This window comes from Hyperolius riggenbachi, chromosome 8 (genome assembly GCF_040937935.1).
Source record: "Hyperolius riggenbachi isolate aHypRig1 chromosome 8, aHypRig1.pri, whole genome shotgun sequence".
Taxonomy (NCBI): domain Eukaryota; kingdom Metazoa; phylum Chordata; class Amphibia; order Anura; family Hyperoliidae; genus Hyperolius; species Hyperolius riggenbachi.
Window position 1 is genome coordinate 82,036,148 of NC_090653.1, and position 22,776 is coordinate 82,058,923.

Consider the following 22,776-nt stretch of genomic DNA (forward strand, 5'->3'; position numbering starts at 1 on the left):
TTCCAGGATTTATATATTTGGATTAAAGGGGCCCTGAACAGTACCTAAAATAAAAAAATTGACTTATCTGGGGCTTCCTCCAGCCCACTGTAGGCCCAAGGTCTCCCGGCGTCCTCTCGGCTCCTCTCCGGGTCCCGCTGGCAGCTCTGTTACCAGCGACACCCGCGCCGACACTTCCTGGATCTGGACGCTACGCGTCATCACGCTGACCGCTATGCATAATCACGCTGGTTGGCGTGACAGTCCTGTGCATGTGCGGTTCACCGTGCATGCGCAGGACTGTCACGCCAGCGGCATAATGATGCAGAGCATCTGGTGTGATGACGCGTTGCGTCTAGATCCAGGAAGTGTCGGCCCGACACCCCGGGTTGTCTGTAACGGAACCCCGGGTGTAGCCGGTAACTGAGCCGCCAGCGGTAACGGAAAGGAGTCAGGAGGCCGCCAGGGGACCTCGGGGCCTACGGTGGGCTGGAGGAAGCCCCAGCTAAGTGAAATTTTTGATTTTAGGTACGGTTCAGGGTTAACAATTTGCATAATTCTGCATCAACTTGGAGTTATTGCATCTCAATGACCATCCCTGCTAGAGGTCCTGCATAAGGGCCGCCGCTTCACATTGGCACTTTCAGGTAACCGGATCTGTGAAATGGGATCTTATTTCCGTTCCAACAGATCAGTTTCCGTTTCGTTTGTATCGGTTTTGCAATTTTTCCGTTCTAACAAAAGGTGCTAAAAATGGCCGTCTATGGGCAGCCTATTGCCCTCTGTATGTCTGCTTACCCTTTCTCTGCCCTCAGCTGCTGCAGCGTTCTGCTTCTCCCCCACTCGCTGATACCTTTCTTTTCTTGTAAAACATGGCTGCAGTATGCAATAGAAGTTGTGATCCAAAATTTCACCTAAAGCTGGGAGCACACTTGTCTGTGAGAGGGAGATGGAGGCTGTCATTTATTTCCTTTTAAATAATACCGGTAGCCTAGCACAGTGATCTGCAAACTTGGCTCTCCAGCTGTTAATGAACTACAAGTCCCACAATGCATTGCAGGAGTCTGACAGCCACAGTCATGCTTCATAAAGGCAAATGCATTGCGGGACTTGTAGTTCCTTAACAGCTAGAGAGTCAAGTTTGCTGGCCTAGCGTATAGTCTGAATCACACATCTGAAATCAGCATAGGGCAACTCCAGTCAAACTTGTTCAGGGTCTGTGGCTAAATGTATTAGAGACACAGGATCAGCTGGACAGCCAAGCAATGTGCATTGATTAAGGCCCGGTTCACATTAGCGTTCGCTATCCGGATTTTCCGGATCTGATCCGGACCGCATACTGTACAAACGGAACGTACGTTCCGCATAGCAATGTAAAGTCTATGCGGACGTTCACACATATCCGTTCCGTACAGTATGGAGCCGGATCGGATCCGGACTCCGGACTCTTCCAACATGCGCTATTTTTTGGGTCTGGATCTCCGGCCCACGCATCCTGACCGGAGCCTGACCTGAGCCTGACAGCACCATCAGGAACACAGAAACCAATGGGGAACGGAAGGCACAGAACACACTGCCTACAAAAACCTGATGTTCTACCCCACTTCCTATGCGTATGCAAGCGGCCATTTCGGATGGGGACACATGGGCCAAGCATGTCTGGAGTGGAGCAGCAGTGACAGACGTGCTGGAGCTGTTTGGCAGAATGTCGGAGGTGGAGGTGAGGCCTACAGCGGAGGAACCTGATTCTACACGTGCACAAGGTGCACCTTCTGCTGACCCCAACATTTTTTTTTTTTTAAATTTCACTATTTTTTGCCCACGGATCCGGATGGCAGCCTGATGCATGCCTGATACAAACGGACCGGATCCGGATCGGAACCGTACGGTACTGATCAGGATCAGGTCAGGATCCGATCAGGATCCGGTCCGTTTATTTGCCAAAACGCAAGTGTGAACGGGGCCTAAAAGGAAATATATATGGCATCTTCCTTATCCCTCTCACTTCAGGTTTCCTTTAAAGTGTACCTTAAGTGTCCCCAAAAAATTGAGTTTTACTCACCTGGGGCTTACCTCAGCCCCCTGCAGCTGATCGGTGCCCACGACGAGTCGCTCTGATGCTCCGGGTCCCGCTGGCGGCCACTTCCGGTTTCGCCGTCAAGACCCGTCCGGCTGGGGAACGCGGCTGATACTACACGTTCCCAGCCAAAATAGCACCCCTATGCGGCCATATGTCCGCATAGGCACCCGTATGCGGACATATGGCCGCAAAGGGGTGCTATTTTGGCTGGGAACGTGTAGTATCAGCCGCGTTCCCCAGCCTGACGGGTCTTGACGGCGAAACCGGAAGTGGCCGCCAGCGGGACCCGGAGCATCAGAGCGACTCGTCGTGGGCACCGATCAGCTGCAGGGGGCTGAGGTAAGCCCCAGGTGAGTAAAACTCAATTTTTTGGGGACACTTAAGGTACACTTTAAGGAAGCTTAGAATCGTTTTTTTTTTCTTCTCCTTCTGACAGGGATAGTTTGTAGGTTAAGGTCAATGTGGGATCTAGTACAAAAGTAATTTAAATTTTTTTAAATTGCAGAGCTGGGCTCCTTTTTAAGTACATTTTTGTAAAATCATTGAATGCAATAAAATCCAAATTTAATGTGTGTGTGGCTCTTCTCTCTAGTATTTGATCAAATTACTCTTGGAAACATTGTATATTGTTACAATTATATACAGTGGGTTGCAAAAGTATTCAGCTCCCTTGAAGTTTTCCACATTTTGTCACATTACTGCCACAAAACTAAATCAATTTTATTGGAATTCCACGTGAAAGACCAATACAAAGTGGTGTACATGTGAGAAGTGGAACGAAAATCATACATGATTCCAAACATTTTTTACAAATAAATAACTGCAAAGTGGGCTGTGTGTAATTATTTGGCCCCCTGAGTCAATACTTTGTAGAACCACCTTTTGCTGCAATTATAGCTGCCAGTCTTTTAGGGTATGTCTCTACCAGCTTTGCACATCTAGAGACTGAAATCCTTGCCCATTCTTCTTTGCAAAACAGCTCCAGCTCAGTCAGATTAGATGGACAGCGTTTGTGAACAGCAGTTTTCAGATCTTGCCACAGATTCTCGATTGGATTTAGATCTGGACTTTGACTGGGCCATTCTAACACATAGATATGTTTTGTTTTAAACCATTCCATTGTTGCCCTGGCTTTATGTTTAGGGTCATTGTCCTGCTGGAAGGTGAACCTCCACCTCAGTCTCAAATCTTTTGCAGTCTCCAAAAGGGTTTTCTTCCAAGTTTGCCCTCTATTTGGCTCCATGCATTTTCCCATCAACTCTGACCAGCTTCCCTGTCCCTGCTGAAGAGATGCACCCCCCAAGCATGATGCTGCCACCACCATAGTTGACAGTGGGGATGGTGTGTTCAGAGTGATGTGCAGTGTTAGATTTCTGCCACACAGAGCGTTTTGCATTTTGGCCAAAAAGTTCCATTTTGGTCTCATCTGACCAGAGCACCTTCTTTCACATGGTTGCTGTGTCCCCCACATGGCTTGTGGCAAACTGCACACAGGACTTCTTATGCTTTCTGTTAACCATGCCTTTCTTCTTGCCACTCTTCCATAAAGGCCAACTTTGTACAGTGCATTACTAATAGTTGTCCTATGGACAGAGTCTCCCACCTGAGCCGTAGATCTCTGCAGCTTGTCCAGAGTCACCATGGGCCTCTTGACTGCATTTCTGATCAGCGCTCTCCTTGTTCGGCCTGTGAGTTTAGGTGGATGGCCTTGTCTTGGTAGGTTTACAGTTGTGCCATACTCCTTCCATTTCTGAATGATCGCTTGAACAGTGCTCCGTGGGATGTTCAAGGCTTTGGAAATCTCTTTGTAGCCTAAGCCTGCTTTAAATTTCTCAATAATGTGATTCCTGACCTGTTTTGTGTGTTCTTTTGACTTCACGGTGTTGTTGCTCCCAATATTCTCTTTGACAACCTCTGAGTCCCTCACAGAGCAGCTGTATTTGTACTGACATTAGATTACATCCAGGCGCACGCTATTTAGTCATTAGCACTCATCAGGCAATATCTATAGGCAACTGACTGCACTCAGATCAAAGGGGGCCAAATAATTATGCACACCACTTTGCAGTTATTTATTTGGAAAAAATGTTTGGAATAATGTATGATTTTCGTTCCACTTCTCACATGTACACCACTTTGTATTGGTCTTTCATGTGGAATTCCAATAAAATTGATTCATGTTTGTGGCAGTAATATTACAAAATGGGGAAAACTTCATGGGGGCTGAATACTTTTGCAACCCACTGTATATCAAGTGTGATGTTCAGAGCAGATGTCTGCTCGATTCTGGCATGGATTTGGAGGCTAAAGGTGCGTACACACGCCATACCGCCGCTGTCAGACCCTCCCGCTGGGCAGACGTTCAGCCGACAGTAGCACGTGCTGAGGCTGTTTCTGAACGATCCCCTGATACTGAATAGAGGCAGCCACTCGCTTTCTGTGAGTAGCCCCGATACCTCCCTGGGAGGGATTGCAGCACATGTCCTGCAAAACTTTCTGCTCACACTTGAGCTAATCATGAAGTTTTTCTTCAAAATGCAGCCATAATAAGCAAGTGGCTTTGATACCTCCTTAGGTGGGACTTAGCACTTTACTCCCCACAGTTTTGCAGCGAGTAGGCCTGCTCTGATCTGTGCTACAAGTGAAAATAGCCTGTACTGTGCTCCACACGCTACCATGAGTGTGATCACTAATAAGGCAGATTCCCAGGAATGCGTACAATACTTTGGGAGGACTGTGACAATACTTTTATCAGTGATCGCAAAGTGGAAGTGGTAACACTTTTCCACATTAATCCTCATTTTAATTTTTTCATTTCACATTATTCCTCATTTTGTTATTTATAGTCTTCAGCTAGCATTTCGCTAGCTAAGTATGCCCCCCCAATTGCCTCCGGTCCCCTCTGATCACCCCGATCGCTGCCGGTAATATTTACCCGTCTGCGATCCCGCGAGAACCGTATCGTCTCCATGCAGCTTCACTGTCGCTATGCACAGTTCCGATCCTCCCCATAGCGAAGCCGGGAGCTGATTGGGAGGCTGCGCCATCGCTGGATCCCTGGGGGTACGTATACCGGCGGCGATCAGAGGGGACCGGAGGCAATTAGGGGGGCATACTTAGTGAAGTGCTAGCTGAAATAACATTTTATAGGCAAAAATCCTCCCGGGGCCATGCGATCCCCTGCGGCGGCTAGCCTGACACTGTGTCGGGCTTACCGCCAGGGAGGTTAAAGGCTGGGTTCTCAATACAACGGATGCACAACAGTGAGTTCACAGTATATACTGAGCAGATATGCTGTGCCCCGTCACATCTGTTTACATGTTACCACTCAATGTTGTGCCTCTGTTCTGCATGCATCCCGTTTCCGCCCTCCTTAGGGTCCCTGCATCCGTTCAGGTCCTGCACAGCAGCTTCAGGGTCACAGTGACCAGATAGACCTGACAGAAGCTGGTTCCTATTGAATTGCACCAAGAATCTTGCTTAGCAACAGGGAGGATTCTCACTGGCCCCCATTCAGTTCACCATTGAGAATGCTCCATGTTGTCATGCAGGTTTGTCTCTTTTTTTTGTTGTTCTTGTAATCTAATGGGAGCCTGACCTGGTTCGATCTATATAGTGGCTAGCGACCCCTGCAGTGGAGCTGAGGACCTGGGATGCGAGACAACTAATTTAGGCACCAATGATTTGGGCCCTGCCATAGGCTGTAATGAGAATTACGGTTATACCAGCACTCAGTGACTAATTTGGGTGCCAGCAAATTCCGGAGCTCAAATTAGAAAAAAATTTGAAAAAAGAAAAGAGGTAATATGGCCACCGGCTGGTGCCCAAATTAACTCCCCCCCCCCCCCCCCCCTTTACCCCGGGGGCATAGCATTAACACCAACCCGGACATTCAGCAGGCGCAGGGTGAGCTGTTTTTCGGCTTCACCCTGCACCCAAAATTTGTCTGTGGCCATTTTAAATGTATGCCTGTCTTAGAAATCAGTATTTCTGGCAGAAACAGGTGGTCAGTAAAATAAGCAAGACGTTCTACCTGATATTACACAACTGTGTTTAATTCAGCTCACTGTTCCTTAATCCTCCACAGCGTTGTCTTTTAAAGGTGATGCCATAAGTGATAGAGCTTCACTTAGGCTGGATAGAAGCTTTTTGCCTCCTAAATCTGGTTGGTGCAGTTCTTAGTGATGTTTGCCTGTGTGCTGACAGCTGGAGGCATTCTAGTGGCCAGCACAGGCTCTTGTACTGTAGCGGGCTCCTCTTCCTTGTGAGGACAAACTCCACCCATGGAGGGCTCTGCTCCATGGTCCTGTGGGTGAACAAACCGCAAATAAGGCAAAGTATTCAACAATTGGTGCATTGATAATAAGCAAGGTGGATTGCTAACTTTAGACAAATAGTCACAAAAGCTATACAGGAAACGAACCCTGAAACCTTCCAATCTCATTTATAACTGAATGTAGGTGAGTGCAACAATATGGCTGATACAGAATACAGGCTGTGTCCCTCTACTTTTTTTTTTTTTTATATCCCGTGTTCTGTCCCCAGTAGGGATGGTCAATGCAATGAGATGCAAATAATTTTGAGTTGATGCAAGATTATGCTTTTTATGCAAATGTATGCAGCTTGAAACTGAACCAATCAAATCCTGCTGATGTAAAATATGAGTTAAGCTGCATAAATGTGCATACAATATTTGCATAATCCTGCATAAATGTAAAATTATTTGCATCTTATTGACCATCCCTAGTCCCCAGTGCATTAAATTCCTATAGAAGTGCAGGAGTTTTTTTTTTTCTTTCCCTGAAGGCTCCTTTATAGCTGCATCTCTAAACCCCACTGTCATCTCCTATCTAAACAATTCTTTTTACCTTTTACCCATGTCTAAAAAGACCCCAAGTTTATGTACCTAAGTTTGGGATTGGGGGCTTTGTAAACTGGTAACCAGTTGCCCGGGAGAGGAGGAGGAACTCCCAAGCATAAGTTTAGCAGAGATTATGCAGTGGTGGTTCTGAGCTACAGGAAATGGTATTTAGATCATATTGTCAAATATGCTGTATTTTCATGATGTTTGGGAAAGGTAGAAAAACTGCTAAATGTCCAGATTCTGAGCATAAATCAGGTCAGAGAGGTACCTGCGATCCTTTACATTTACAGAAAAAAAAGCAAAAACACCCCCCACATACATGCGCAGGCAACAAGTATACGTTTTCCTGGGTGTTACATAAATTGCTTCACATAGCATGCGTTATGTAGTTTGTGTGACGTACAGTAAAATGTATGTGCGTTGTCTGCGCATGTACATTTTTACCAAGCTTATGTGAATACACCCCATTGGCCCTAGGTGGCTTATCCTGTTATTGGTTTTTGTACAGCACTTGCTTAGCAAATCCAGGGGCGCCACCAGCGTACAAGCGAGCCCCTGCTTGGGGCCTCACACTAAGGGGGCCTTGCTCTGCTGCTGGCGTGCAAGTGGTGCGGAGCGGCAGGAGAGTGGGCGCAGCGGTGGGGGGGATGAGCAAAGTTTCAACTCACCTGCCTTGATCCTGCATACAGCCTCTATCTTCATTGCACCGCCACCTACCTACCTACCTTTCTATCTAACCTATACTGCATGCACTTACCTATCTATATTGGAGGCACCTACCTATCTAACCTGTACTGGGGGCAACTATACGGGCTACCTAAACTGGGAGGTCCTATAGCTGGATACCTATACTGGGGGCAGCTACACCTGGCTAATTATACTGCAAGCAACTATACCTGTCTCCACTTTGGGGGGGGGGGGGTGCATTTTACACCCTTGTCCTGGGTGCAATTTAGCCTAGAAACTGCTAGTATTTGGCTCCACCCTCATCATGGTTTGGCCATGCCCATTTTTTGATTTGAGGTGTGGCTACCCATTCTTTCATGGATGGGGGCCTCAAGTTATGGACTGCTTGGGGCAATCAAAACGTTAGCTGCACCCCTGAGCAAATCTGTTGCCTGATGTCTAAATGTACTCATTAATGGTGAAATTTTTTGTGAATGATCACATTTCCGTTCAGATTTCAAAAAAATATTGTGTTTAAAGGACAACTTTAACAAGAGGGATATGGAGGTTGCCACATTAATGTCATTTTAAACAATACCAGTTGCCTGGCATCTGTGCTGATCTATTTGGCTGAAGTAGTGTCTAAATCACACCAGAAACAAGCATGCAGATAATCATGCTTGTTCAAGGTCTATGGCTAAAAGTATTAGAGGCAGAGGATCAGCAGGATAGCCAGGCAACTTAAAAGGAAATAAATATGGCATCCTCCATAGCCCTATCACTTCAGTTGTCCTTTAATCATTCCAAAGCATTTACAAATTTTAATTCTTCCTAATATAGAGGCCAGTTGCAGGCATATGTATGAAAAAATGGTCATGTTGATCGACCAGTTCATTTAGGAAGTGATCGGTAATGGATTGATTGATTTTGATCTGAATAATCAGATCAAAAATACAATCATTCGGAAAAAATTGTTCCATCAATGGGCATCTTAACATACCACAGATAGGATACAACTCTATGCACAATATCCAGAAATGGAAGATAGTCAGATTTTGAAAAATCCCAGTAAAGATTTGTTATGGTAGCATTACCAGTGATCCAGCAATTACATCGGGGTTAGGGAATGAGCCTGAGGTCAAGTCCTTATCATCTGCTCTGGAGGTTGGGTTGTTTCTTGTGGTGCTATATGGACACTGCTGTGCCAGCTGGAAGTACTTTGTGTTCCTGTTTAATACTTTCAGATGATGTAGAGTAATGAAGGGATGTGTTGTAGCTGCATTAGCGCTTATCCTCTGGTTGGAATCCCAGGTCAGCATTTTCTTGATAATTCCCACCATGATTTCCTGGTCATAATATTCAGCCACAGTCTCATGATCTGGAAAGCTGGACTTTGGCGTATTCGTGGTTGCTATCTTGTCAAGTGAACCGAAGATAAATTTTCGTGTTTCTAAAGGTGTCACTCCAGTTTCCAACTGGTATTCTTCCTTAGTCTTAATTGTCCATTGGCTGGTACCGTTACTGAATCTCCATCTGTGAAAAAAGCGCAAGGATTTGCTTGCCGCATCCAACAAATAACTCTGCGGTAGCCCTTGTGTATCACAGATGTACCTGATCTGGTCGTATTCATTACTTCCTGGATAGAGTGGGCAGCCAAGATGGAGTTCAGCCATGATGCAACCCAGAGACCACACGTCAATCCTCTCATTAAACTGCAATCCTAGGAGAATCTCAGGAGCTCGGTAGAAACGGGTTTGCATATATGGCTCTGTCAGGTGTTTCACCTCACTCAGATAATTAGCATTGCCAAAATCGATCAGTTTAATCTTAAATGGGTACTTGTCTTGGTCAATTAACATTATATTTTGTGGCTTCAGGTCTGCATGGATAACTGAGATCTCTTTTAACTTTGCAAGGGCTTTTAAGACTTGAGAAGCAATTGTTCTAATGTATCTAACAGGAACTGGGGCAAAACCATTCATCTTCTGGTACTGAAATAAATCTAGATGCAGAAACTCGAAGACCATGTAGTAACTAATTTTATCCTTGAAACAAGTTATGAAACGAATAATGTGAGATTGCTCTGGATCCAGCTTCTCAATGGCCTTCAGCATGTTGAGCTCAGATAAGACTATGAAGTTTCTTGAGAAATCCTTCATGATCTTTTTGATTGCCACCAAATTCCCAGTGCTTCCTTGCCAAGCTTTCCATACCTCTCCAAATGTTCCTTTACCAGTGATCTCTATCAGTTTGTAGCTGTCATATTTTGATTGTAAAAAGACCATGGTAAGCCTAGCACACACCACTCAGACCAGAGTTGCTGACTAAGCGCGGCGGTTGCTGGCTCTGGCCAAGTCTAACAGCCAACTGTCAAATTTAAGAAATCAGCTTACAACTGAATTTCATGGTTGCTTTGCGTATCGGTTTTGCTATGACAACAAATAAGAACTGAGAACTGCCATGGTGGAGAATTCTAGCTAGAGCCTCACAATTCCTAATACAATGGATCTGGCATGCGATACCCAGGCCCTTATCTTTTTCTCTTGAGTTATCTCCTAGGTAAGAGATCATTTTGTTCATCTTATCTTTACAATAACCTTTCAGCACTTTGCAACTGAAAAAGTACCAAAAAAGTGAAAAAGTACTATCAATTTTTTTTTATTATTATTATTTTCTAGTTAGGTGGTGATTTAAAGGGTATTGACAGATGTGTGAAAATATCAATTAGTAGAAAACTCAGGAGAAAAAGTTAATTGCATATTGACCTCATATCATAATACACTGCTACATTATTATAGGGACCACAAGTTGTAATGGCATACAATACTTGTTGTCTGATCACTCTGTTAGGCCCTTATTCAATTCACCTTTTCTCTTAAGGTGTGAAAATATCACCTTGGAGAAAACTTATCAAAAAAACGGCTTTGCCACCATAAAAAAAAAATAAATGCTCAGAATAATTTTGACAGTACTTTCAGGAGCTAATTAGCGTGGCTTAGGACGGCATAATCTCCACCACACTGCCTGAGCGAATGCAGGACACACCCAAGAAGGGGAAAAAGACCCCCAAACTCGAAGCTGCACTGCAGCAAACCATTCCGGACCTGCTCCAAGCCAACTCTGCTAAACAAGGCCCCAAGATGGCAAGTGCAAAACAGCCAGGCACCTCACAACAAGGATAAGCAGGAGATCCTGCTGCTCTGCATCTCACACCCTCCACACCTGACAGACGGATTCCGGCAATACTTGAGACTTCACTGAAGCATGCAGCTGCCGTCACAGGCAAATACCTCCTGCAAAAATGTCAGAAGGTGCTGAAAATGGAGCTTGCAGCTGCCACTAAAACAATCACAGCACAACTCCATGGAACCAGTGGGTGAGCTAGAGGATCGGTGTTAGGCCCCTTTCACACAGGCAGCTGACAAGGGGTGAAGTCACTGCCTGTCAGCCGCCCTTCTGCACAACAGCACTGTACAGGAGCATCTCTCCTCCCCCCCCCCCCCCCCAAGCTCAAGAATATGAACCTAGGGGGGTGGGGATGGGATGGTGGGCTTTATGGTTCTCTACTGCCTTTTTGTTTTTCACTTGCTCAGAAGGCAGTTTTCTATTGCTACTTGTTACTGAAATGTTTGGGTTTCACTAAACAGAAGATGAAAACTTGTCTCCTAGGAGAAAATGTAGGAGAAAAATTGAATAAGAGCCTCTGTAAACATTTACCCCCCCCCCCCCCCCCCCCCCCATCATTACATATTTAATTGGCATAAGCTAGGGTTCTCAAAAGACAGTATGGCAGCATGACAAAATTATGCAGAATGCCTCATACATCAATAGGTGATGTGTATCCACAAATCAATCACAGTAAATAGGCATAGGCTTCAATTCACTAAGCATTACCTTCGGGAATGCAGAAAACAGCTGATTTTACTAAACATCCTGCCAAATGCCAATTCACTAACGCTGTTACCACACTGAAAAGTAAAATTACTGACTAGTAAGGTAAATTACCATCTTGTGTGGTAAATACCTCAATTAATGGCAATTCACAAAGATAAGTGCTTTTGTTCAGTATTTAAAGGGGAACTTCAGCCTAAACAAGCATACTGTCTTTAAGTTACATTAGTTATGTTAATTAGAATAGATAGGTAATATAATCTCTTACTCACCCTGTTTTAAAAGAACCGGCAAATGTTTGTGATTCATGGGGGCTGCCATCTTTGTCATGGGGGCAGCCATCTTTTTGGTTGAAAGGAGGTGACAAAGAGCATAAGACACAGTTCCAACTGTCCTGTGTCCTGATAACCCCTCCCGGCTGCACACGCTAGGCTTCAAATGTCAAATTCAAAATGTAAAAAAAAAATGTTTTGCACCAAAACAGCAGAACGAGAACAACAAAATCAGAAATCCCATCATGCCTTGCACAGCATCAGGGCAAAAATGCCCGGGCAGTTTTGCTCTGTGCATCTAAAAATGAGGCTTGTATGAGAGAAACAAAGTTCTGATGCTGTGAAACTGTTAAAGAAACACCAAGCCTTTTCAGTGCTGCTGAGTCGATTTTTAGTCTGGAGGTTCACTTTAAGACCAGCCTGGATCTGCTGGTAACTAGCAGTCTGCATTTGGTAAAATGGACAGACATAGGAGACAGCAAATAGGAAGAGCCAACTGATCCTGCTATTCACCCAATTTGATCCTATGCACTGCCTGGTGGGACAGAAAAAAACAGCTGTTTGGCAGGGACATGCTGTTAAAAGAAGCCACTAAAATCTGAAAAGAGGAAAGGGTCATGGGGGGAAGACAACAGGGTGGGAGGGGGAGCTGGGAAAAGAGGTACTACCTGCAATCAAGCTAATCAAAATTGCATGGAGCTTGTCTTCTCTGTTCACTACAGAAGGTGGCTGTCAGCACCTGTATCATAGGCTTCTGCACCAGCAGACTGCTCGCATTATTGAATAATTACCTTGATGAGGATAAATAATCAATAGTCCAGGGCATTCTGATATTATAGCAGCCAGTGAACATGGCTACTAATGACAGGCAACTTCTGAAGCACTAAACACATCCTGCCACCTCTCCCTGCTAATGTCCCAGCTGCAGCACAGCAATCATTCTCTCTACTCACCCTGCTGCTCTGCACATTCACTCACTGCAGGCTGTAAGTAGCAAGCGAGTAGACACATTGCCCACGGGACAGGGAGTTGTAAGGGTGCTACATCTAGTGCAGGAAGTAGTGGAGTTCCCTGCACTGCCTGCCGCTATTTTCCTAAATGTTGTCCAAACTATGAGAAAAGGTCCCAGGTTGAAGAACACAGTGGCTGAGAACCACAGCGGCACCACTAGCCATAGCTACACCTGGTGCTGTGAGCACTTGCAGCCCTGTGGTAGGTACGCCACTGCTCCTGAATAAGAGAGACCATCACCTGTGGTGCTTACTAAAATAGCTTCAGAGTTGTAGGGCCCGTTCAGACTGCAAAATGCGGACGGCCACGCATGCGGACCGCAACGCGTACGAACGCACGCCATCCGCGTTCGTATGCGTTGCGTGGCTGATCCCATCACTGAAAAGTGAATGGGACAGCCGCGCGTTTTTGTAAAATCTGCGTGCAGCATGCGTTCCCGGACCGCACAGGTCCGGAACGCATGCAGTGTGAACATCAGACATTGCACTCTATGCAATGTCTGATGTCCTGCGTGTCGGCCACCTGCACGCGTTTCCAAAACGCGGCTGGAAACGCGTGCAGTGTCAACGGGCCCGTAGAGTTTCTCTACATAAATGGGCTCTATTCACAAAACTTCAAATACATGACTTATTTATCACCTTATTGATAAAAATAAAATTTCAGCATATTTACAAGCAAAATAATAACTTAAACTAAGTTGTTCCTGATTAACTTCATTTCAGTGTTACTTTTCTTACCTTACTTATATTTTTGCGCTTGGGAGCTTGAAAATTTAACATAGATAAGGTGAAAACAGGAAAATCCTTTGTCATGCTTGTGTCGGGAGGAATAGGGTTAAGGTTACTTACCTTGACAGATCTGGATAATTGATGGAAATGGATAATGCGTTCCACAATTCCCCCCCAAAATTATAGAATAAGTACTGTACTGTACATCAGGATGCTGTTGTGCATGTCAAGTCAAAATTTCATAAAAATGTTAGCTTGTCTTGCAAAGCGCTTGCAAACCAAGTTACTTGTGATTCAAGGTTTTACTGTGTGTATACAGTATTTATGGTCTGCTTGAATTAAAAAAAAAAAAAAAAAAGGATGCAGATTTATATACGGACAGGAGAGGGTGCTAACAGAATGTCCGTATGTAATTCCATAAGGTAATGTAACCTGGAGCTCTGTGTGCATAGATAGGAGGCACACTATGTATATATGCTACCATCAGCTGATTTCTATCTTTCATGGAATTCACTGATCAGATCCATCTGACGCTGCTCCTGCAGAGATGGGGATGGTGCCTGCGCCAGCCAATCGGATTCTATTGGCCATTTCTCTAGGCAGCAATGTGAAAGCATCTGGCTGGCCTATGAGTGCAGAAACATTGTAAAGGTGCAAGCTTTGTACCATATATTGTATTAGGAAGATAGATGTAAAACTGCTCATTTACTCGTGCTTCAGAGTTTGTGAAAACTCTTCAGGGCGTAGTTGAGGCCTAAAATAGCAACTATTTTTTCCTTGAGTGAAAGATAATTCTAGGTTAAAGCAAACCTGCAGCAAGGAAACTCTGTACAGGTTAGATACTTGCCTATGGGGAGGGAAGGCTTGGGGTCCTATACAGGGAGTGCAGAATTATTAGGCAAGTTGCATTTTTGAGGAATAATTTTATTATTGAACAACCATGTTCTCAATGAACCCAAAAAACTCATTAATATCAAAGCTGAATATTTTTGAAAGTATTTTTTAGTTTGTTTTTAGTTTTAGCTATTTTAGGGGGATATCTGTGTGTGCAGGTGACTATTACTGTGCATAATTATTAAGCAACTTAACAAAAAACAAATATATACCCATTTCAATTATTTATTTTTACCAGTGGAACCAATATAACATCTCAACATTCACAAATATACATTTCTGACATTCAAAAACAAAACAAAAACAAATCGGTGACAAATATAGCCACCTTTCTTTGCAAGGACACTCAAAAGCCTGCCATCCATGGATTCTGTCAGTGTTTTGATCTGTTCACCATCAACATTGCGTGCAGCAGCAACCACAGCCTCCCAGACACTGTTCAGAGAGGTGTACTATTTTCCCTCCTTGTAAATCTCACATTTTATGATGGACCACAGGTTCTCAATGGGGTTCAGATCTGGTGAACAAGGAGGCCATGTCATTAGTTTTTCTTCTTTTCTACCCTTTCTTGCCAGCCACGCTGTGGAGTACTTGGACGCGTGTGATGGAGCATTGTCCTGCATGAAAATCATGTTTTTCTTGAAGGATGCAGACTTCTTTCTGTACCACTGCTTGAAGAAGGTGTCTTCCAGAAACTGGCAGTAGGACTGGGAGTTGAGCTTGACTCCATCCTCAACCTGAAAAGGCCCCACAAGCTCATCTTTGATGATACCAGCCCAAACCAGTACTCCACCTCCACCTTGCTGGCGTCTGAGTCGGACTGGAGCTCTCTGCCCTTTACCAATCCAGCCACAGGCCCATCCATCTGGCCCATCAAGACTCACTCTCATTTCATCAGTCCATAAAACCTTAGAAAAATCAGTCTTGAGATATTTCTTGGCCCGGTCTTGATGTTTCAGCTTGTGTGTCTTGTTCAGTGGTGGTCGTCTTTCAGCCTTTCTTACCTTGGTCATGTCTCTGAGTATTGCACACCTTGTGCTTTTGGGCACTCCAGTGATGTTGCAGCTCTGAAATATGGCCAAACTGGTGGCAAGTGGCATCTTGGCAGCTGCACGCTTGACTTTTCTCAGTTCATGGGCAGTTATTTTGCGCCTTGGTTTTTCCACACGCTTCTTGCGACCCTGTTGACTATTTTGAATGAAACGCTTGATTGTTCGATGATCACGCTTCAGAAGCTTTGCCATTTTAAGAGTGCTGCATCCCTCTGCAAGATATCTCACTATTTTTTACTTTTCTGAGCCTGTCAAGTCCTTCTTTTGACCCATTTTGCCAAAGGAAAAGAAGTTGCCTAATAATTATGCACACCTGATATAGAGTGTTGATGTCATTAGACCACACCCCTTCTCATTACAGAGATGCACATCACCTGGAGTAAGACAACATGCATAAACAGGATGATGTGGTCAAAATACTCATTTGCCTAATAATTCTGCACTCCATGTAGAGGTTGCCCAGTCCTCGCTCCGTCCTGTCGTTCCACCGATGTCCCATGTTCTAATTCACGCCTGGCTGTGTCTTCAGGACTCTGTGCAGGCTTCACAAATTTTTGGGCCTCCTTAGGCAGGCTTCAGAAGAAAGACAAGCAACTCCATACTGCACACTAACGAGTCCACAGTCGTGCACAGTACACAGTTGTTCCTCTTGGAAGTACTTGGGTACTGCCTCAAGGAGGACCAAAGATGTGTTGGACCTGAAGGTTGATTAACTTTACCGGGGGACAGTGCTGGAATAAGGACATGACAAGAGGAGGGGGAAGGCTCTGTGGGATCCAGAACCTTCCCTCTTCTTGGGTAAGTACAGTGGCTTGCAAAAGTATTCGGCCCCCTTGAAGTTTTCCACATTTTGTCACATTACTGCCACAAACATGAATCAATGTTATTGGAATTCCATGTGAAAGACCAATACAAAGTGGTGTACACGTGAGAAGTGGAAAGAAAAAACGTACATCATTCCAAACATTTTTTACAAATCAATAACTGCAAAGTGGGGCGTGTGTAATTATTCAGCCCCCTGAGTCAATACTTTGTAGAACCACCTTTTGCTCCAATTACAGCTGCTAGTCTTTTAAGGTATGTCTCTACCAGCTTTGCACATCTAGAGACTGAAATACTTGCCCATTCTTTTTTGCAAAACAGCTCCAGCTCAGCCAGATTAGATGGACAGCGTTTGTGAACAGCAGTTTTCAGATATTGCCACAGATTCTCGATTGGATTTAGATCTGGACTTTGACTGGGCCATTCTAACACATGGATATGTTTTGTTTTAAACCATTCCATTGTTGCCCTGTTTAGGGTCGTTGTCCTGCTGGAAGGTGAACCTCTGCCCCAGTCTCAAGTCTTTTGCAGACTCCAAGAGGTTTTCTTCCAAGATTGCCCTGTATTTGGCTCCATCCATCTTCCCATCAACTTTGACCAGCTTCCCTGTCCCTGCTGAAGAGAAGCCCCCACAGAGCATGATGCTGCCACCACCATATTTGACAGTGGGGATGGTGTGTTCTGAGTGATGTGCAGTGTTAGTTTTCTGCCACACAGTGTTTTGCATTTTGACCAAAAAGTTCCATTTTGGTCTCATCTGACCAGAGCACCTTCTTCCACATGTTTGCTGTGTCCCCCACATGGCTTGTGGCAAACTGCAAACGGGACTTCTTATGCTTTTCTGTTAACAATGGCTTTCTTCTTGCCACTCTTCCATAAAGGCCAACTTTGTGCAGTGCATGACTAATAGTTGTCCTATGGACAGAGTCTCCTACCTGAGCTGTAGATCTCTGCAGCTCGTCCAGAGTCACCATGGGCCTCTTGACTGCATTTCTGATCAGCGCTCTCCTTGTTCGGCCTGTGAGTTTAGGTGTACGGCCTTGTCTTGGTAGGTTTACAGTTGTGCCATACTCCTTCTATTTCTGAATGATCGTTTGAACAGTGCTTCGTGGGATGTTCAAGGCTTCGGAAATCTTTTTGTAGCCTAAGCCTGCTTTACATTTCTCAATAACTTTATCCGTGACCTGTCTGGTGTGTTCTTTGGACTTCATGGTGTTGTTCCTCCCAATATTCTCTTCGACAACCTCTGAGGCAGTCACAGAGTAGCTGTATTTGTACTGACATTAGATTATACACAGGTGCACTATATATATAGTCATTAGCACTAATCAGGCAATGTCTATGGGCAACTGACTGCACTCAGACCAAAAGGGGCTGAATAATTACGCACACCCCACTTTGCAGTTATTGATTTGTAAAAAATGTTTGGCATGATGTATGATTTTCATTCCACTTCTCACATGTACACCACTTTGTATTGGTCTTTCAAGTGGAATTCCAATAAAATTGATTCATGTTTGTGGCAGTAATGTGACAAAATGTGGAAAACTTCAAGGGGGCCGAATACTTTTGCAAGCCACTGTATCTAACTTTTCTTTTTTCACTTCAGGTTCACCTTAATACTGCTCTGCAGTGTAATCAAGTAGGGCTGTTTTTAGTCATAGGCAAGCCCAGGGTGACAACAGAGGAAGGGGGCATCACAGAGCTATTGCTTGCTTATTCAAATTCTTATACACAACTGTAGGTTCCATTGAGAAAGGGGTGAGTGGTTATTTTAACACATGAATGGACTGTTAAGCTGAACAAAAGAGATATGAATCAATTAACCTCCCTGGCGGTAAGCCCGAGCTGAGCTCGGGCTATGCCGCGCAGGGAGAGATCTCAGCCCCTGGTGGGGCGATTTTGATACTGTAAAGTGCTGTACGCGCAGCTAGCACTTTGCTAGCCGCGCGTACAGCTTGATCGCCGCCGCTCTGCGGCAATCGCCCGCACGCAGCGGCGCAAGAGGGCCCCCCGCCAGAGCCCTGCGCTGCCCGGACCAATAATTCCGGGCAGCGCTGTGGGCTGGATCGGAGACGTCTGACGTCAGGACGTCGGCTGACGTCCATGACGTCATTCCGATCGTCGCCATGGCGACAGGAGAAGCCAAACAGGGGATCGCGTTATATACGCGTTCCCCTGTTTGCTATTGTAGCCGGCGACGATCGAACTAGAGGGACACATGCGCCCTCTAGTGGAGTTTCATGTAGCTACCACTCTGGTAGCTTTACATGAAACATAAATTTTTTTTAAAAAAAAAATTGGATTTCTGCAATTTTTGCAGAAACAATTAACCGCCAAGGAGGTTAAACAGATATGGCAGGTGCTGTTAATGTGCTAATTAAGCTGTAATTGTTTGAGCTGTATTGATTATTTCAACTAATTCCTGGATTTCCAGGACAAAATACTGTAAGGCTGTGTTCCCACTTGTTCTGGACCACATGCAGCCAGCGGGAGCGGATGGTCCGCTGTGGTCCGGCTGTAGCCCGAGGCAGATGCGCTTCCCCATATACTATATGGGAGACAGCATCCTTGTGCTTGGGATTATCACAGGCTGCACAGAATTGCGGTCTGTTTACTGCATCGGATCCCGCGGATCCTTTGCAGAGTGACAAGTGTGAACGGCTCCTATTCATAAAATGGGAGCCGTTCACTAGATGAGCGACAAGTGGACAAAAAGTGTCCCCTCTCCACTGTAGTGGGAATAGAGCCTAAACACTCAGACTGTACCTAAACACACAGGCAAGTTTTTAGCGGTTTTTCCCGGAAAATAACCGGAACGCATACTGTACAAACGGAATGCATGTGAATGGATCCAATGTTAACCTATGGATCCATTCTCATGCGTCCATTGGTACGGCTACGTTCCGGCCCCCGGATCCAAAAAATGCCACAGGCCCTAATTTGCGGACCATTCTGCAAAAATACTGCAGCATTGGGGTAATGGGAAACGAACCGTTCTACGGGGGATGGGGGCATGGGCCGACGCGAATCTAGCGACGGGAGGGTGAGGGGAGGGTGCAGCAGCCGGGCGAGTGGGTGAGGGAGGGTTAATACGTACCAAATCTTACATAGCAGCCGGCGGTAGAGGCTTCTGTCTTCTGTCACATGACGCGCTGTGTAATCACAGCGGAAGAAGAGGAAGCCTCTACTGCCGGTTGCTGCACAAGATTAGGTATGTATTTGCTGAGTAAAAAACGGATCCGATCAATCATTGATCAGATCCGGTTTCGCTATGTGAACCGGCCACGGACTGAGCCATCCGGATCAGGTGAAGCGGAGACCGGAATCGGTGAAGAGGAGACCGGATCCGCTCACCAGATCCTTTTTGCCTGGAAACGCAGATGTGAACTGGGCCTAACGGATGGGAACTGATCAATGTTAACCTATGGATCCATTCACGTTCGAATGGATCCGTTCTGCATGATCCGTTGAACACAAGTTTGCTGCTGGACCAATTTTCCGGGCCGCTGATCCACCATGGTGATGGAGGTCTGGAGGGGGATGTGGGGAAACGGAAAGGAAGTAGCCAAACTTGCCAGTAATCAGATCCGTTTTCACTAATCCGTTTGCCACTTAATTGCCAGTGTGAACTGGGCCTTACACTGGGGCCGGTGCAGTGTCTGGGGACATTAAATCAATGACATCCACTGCGCGCTACCAAATCTGTAAAACAATCTGACATAGCGTAACCTGTTTTTTATGCCTTAAATGCTGCACCCACATCAACCGTGTAAATGGTGAGATAAGTGTCCGTGCAAGAAACTCCCTCCACCTCAAATAACAGAGCAGCTCACCAGATGATGACCACCAATGAATCTACAGGTGGGGTTCAAGCTCAATATGTGGTACTCAGGGACTCATCAGTAATCCACATCCATGTTGTCATAAAAAAGGCCTTTATTCCTCAATAAAAACATAAAAAACTTCATTGCGTAACATCCAATCCTCATATAAAACACACTGCGCCTCTCGCGCCCTCTGTACACTTACAGACTCCAGAAGAATACTGGGCATATCACAACGGCAGGGCTGTCCGGCGTTCACTGTAATGCTGCAAGGCCCGTTCGCGGCGTCCCGCTCGTCTCCCCACAGTCAGCTGCTGACCCGGACTTCCGTATTGTGCGTCAGGCGTACTGGCTCCGCCCTACGCGTTTCGTCAATGCGACTCATCAGGGGCTAGCGTTGCCAGTACGCCAGCCGCACTTAAACCTCTCCGTACGTGACGTCAGTGTCAGCATCCACTAGCATCCACCGGCGTGACGCTGCGCTCCAAATCCCAAACCACGCACCGCGCTATCACCACCCCTCATGGCGTCCAATCACGTCCACAGTACTGCCCATGTGATGCGCCCTTACAATGCGTGGCGACATGTACTCAGCCTGTCTAATCTAATACAGGACCCACTCCTAGATTAACTAGTATGTGCCCTGTTGCCCAACCCGGTTCCCCATAATAAACACATGCACATATTTCATACATAAAACCCTCCTAAAACTAATACAGGACCCACTCCTAAATTCTGCACAAACCCCAGTCCACCCCCCTCACACGACAACCAATAGGACATGATCCATACATAATGCTGCCCTCTAGTGACCATAATTCCAATGACAGCCAATCCCAAAGTATAACTGTCATCATATGGAAAGAATTACCCTAACCACTCCCCTTTAGTGATACCATCATACCTCCCAACACCACTGTGCTTTCCTTAGGACATAACAAATTATAGCTGACTCCTAGCCCCCCAATCAATCATTACTGATAAAGCAGTTCAGGTCAAACTCAATGTTAAGGCCGGCAGGGGCAAAGGTATTTAGATTATAAATCCATCTACCCTCCGCCCTCGATAAATCTTTAACTTTACTGGAGCCCCTCCACTTAGGCATCCATTTTTCAATGGCCATGAACCTAAGTTTAGAGGGATCACTTTCATGGTACTTCTTGAAGTGGCTAGAAACACTATGTGTCTCGAGACCCTTCTTGATATTGTAAATATGTTCATTAATCCTCCGGAATACGGCCCTAGTGGTGCGGCCCACATACTCCAGGCCACATGGGCACCAGAGGACATAGACCGCCCCCACAGTGCTGCAGGTGATACACTGTTTCAGAGAATATCTGTAACCAGAATTTCTTGCAAAAAAATGATCACCTTTGACCGGTATAGCCTCCCGGCATCCCTTACAACTCCTACATGGAAAGAAACCCTTGCTACCCAACAGGTCAGTCCCCACAGATATAGGTGGGTCTATATGGCTGGTTACCAATTTTGACCTCAAATTGGGTGCCTTCCTGTAAATAAAAGTTGGCTTCTCTGGTATATACTTACCCAATGTTTCATCCATTTTCACAATGTTCCAGTGTCTACCAACAATCTTCTCTATCTGCCTATGCTGGTTACTGTATCCTAACTGCACTGCGAACTCATGATTGCTTGATGGGTTCCGTGCGGCACTACCAATTAACACGGATCTTTCCATACCTCCCACCTCACTAGCCACCCTCTCAACCTCCCCCCTTACATAGCCCTTCTCCACAAATCTATCAATAAGGATTTTACTTTGGACCTCATAATCCTCCTGGAATGTACAATTCCTTTTTATCCGAGTGAGTTGTCCCTTTGGTATGTTGGATAGCCATCGGTCATGATGGCAGCTAGACCTGGGGATATATCCATTTCTATCAGTAGGTTTGAAGAAAGTTTTAGACACCAGCCTTCCTTCTTCCTTCCAAAGGGCCAGATCCAAAAACTGGACCTGGTCCTGACTTACTGTGAAAGTCAAGTCCACCTCTTCCCATAATTGATTAATTTGTGTACAAAATAGATCCAATGCATCCCTGGGTCCCCTCCACACAAACATAAGATCATCTATAAAACGAGTCCACATCACAATGTTTTGACTCCCTGGCCCATTGATAACAAGGTCTTCCCACTTGCCCATATATATATTTGCTACACTAGGGGCATACTTAGCCCCCATTGCACATCCTTGCTTCTGGAGATAATAATCACCATCATACCAAAAGTAGTTGTGCTCCAGGGAGAACTTTAACAAGTCCATAATGAACATTATCTGTCTGGGGTCCAGCCCTGACCCACTTACCAGGGCTTCTTCCACTATCTGCATCCCCTTGCCATGTGGAATAACTGTGTATAGGGATGTCACATCCGCTGTGACAACCCAATCCTCTCTCTCAATCTTCAATGTTTCCAGTTTTTGCAATAAATGCTTCGTATCTTTTAACAAGGCTGGTAATTTCTTGACCTCCTCCTGCAGGAAGAAGTCAATATATTCCCCTATACGCTGTGTCAGGGAATCAACACCGCTTACAATGGGGCGACCAGGGGGTCTGTTGATATCTTTGTGAACCTTGGGGTTATGATAGATGACCGGGGTCCTAGGGACATTAGGGAGGAGATATTTGAATTCCCGCGTCTCAATAATGCCACTTCTTTCCCCATCAAGCAAT

The 22,776-nt window shown here is 45.5% G+C and overlaps 1 protein-coding gene across 14 annotated transcripts in view; it reads right to left on the reverse strand.

The window, feature by feature from the left end:
• Window positions 1-6,077: 6,077 nt before the first annotated feature.
• Window positions 6,078-22,776, reverse strand: part of HIPK4 (homeodomain interacting protein kinase 4) — a 546,520-nt gene continuing 529,821 nt past the window's right edge. For 13 of the 14 annotated variants that reach the window (XR_011023519.1, XR_011023518.1, XR_011023522.1 and 10 more), the window contains one exon: window positions 6,282-6,365. Coding sequence is in view for 1 of the 14 variants with exons in the window: in XM_068250813.1 (XP_068106914.1) it covers window positions 6,216-6,365; window positions 8,684-9,874 (1,341 nt within the window). In the remaining 13 variants the exon portion in view is untranslated. Of the gene's footprint in view, window positions 6,366-8,683; window positions 9,931-22,776 lie in introns of those variants that run through there. The other variant, XM_068250813.1, reaches the window with a different exon arrangement.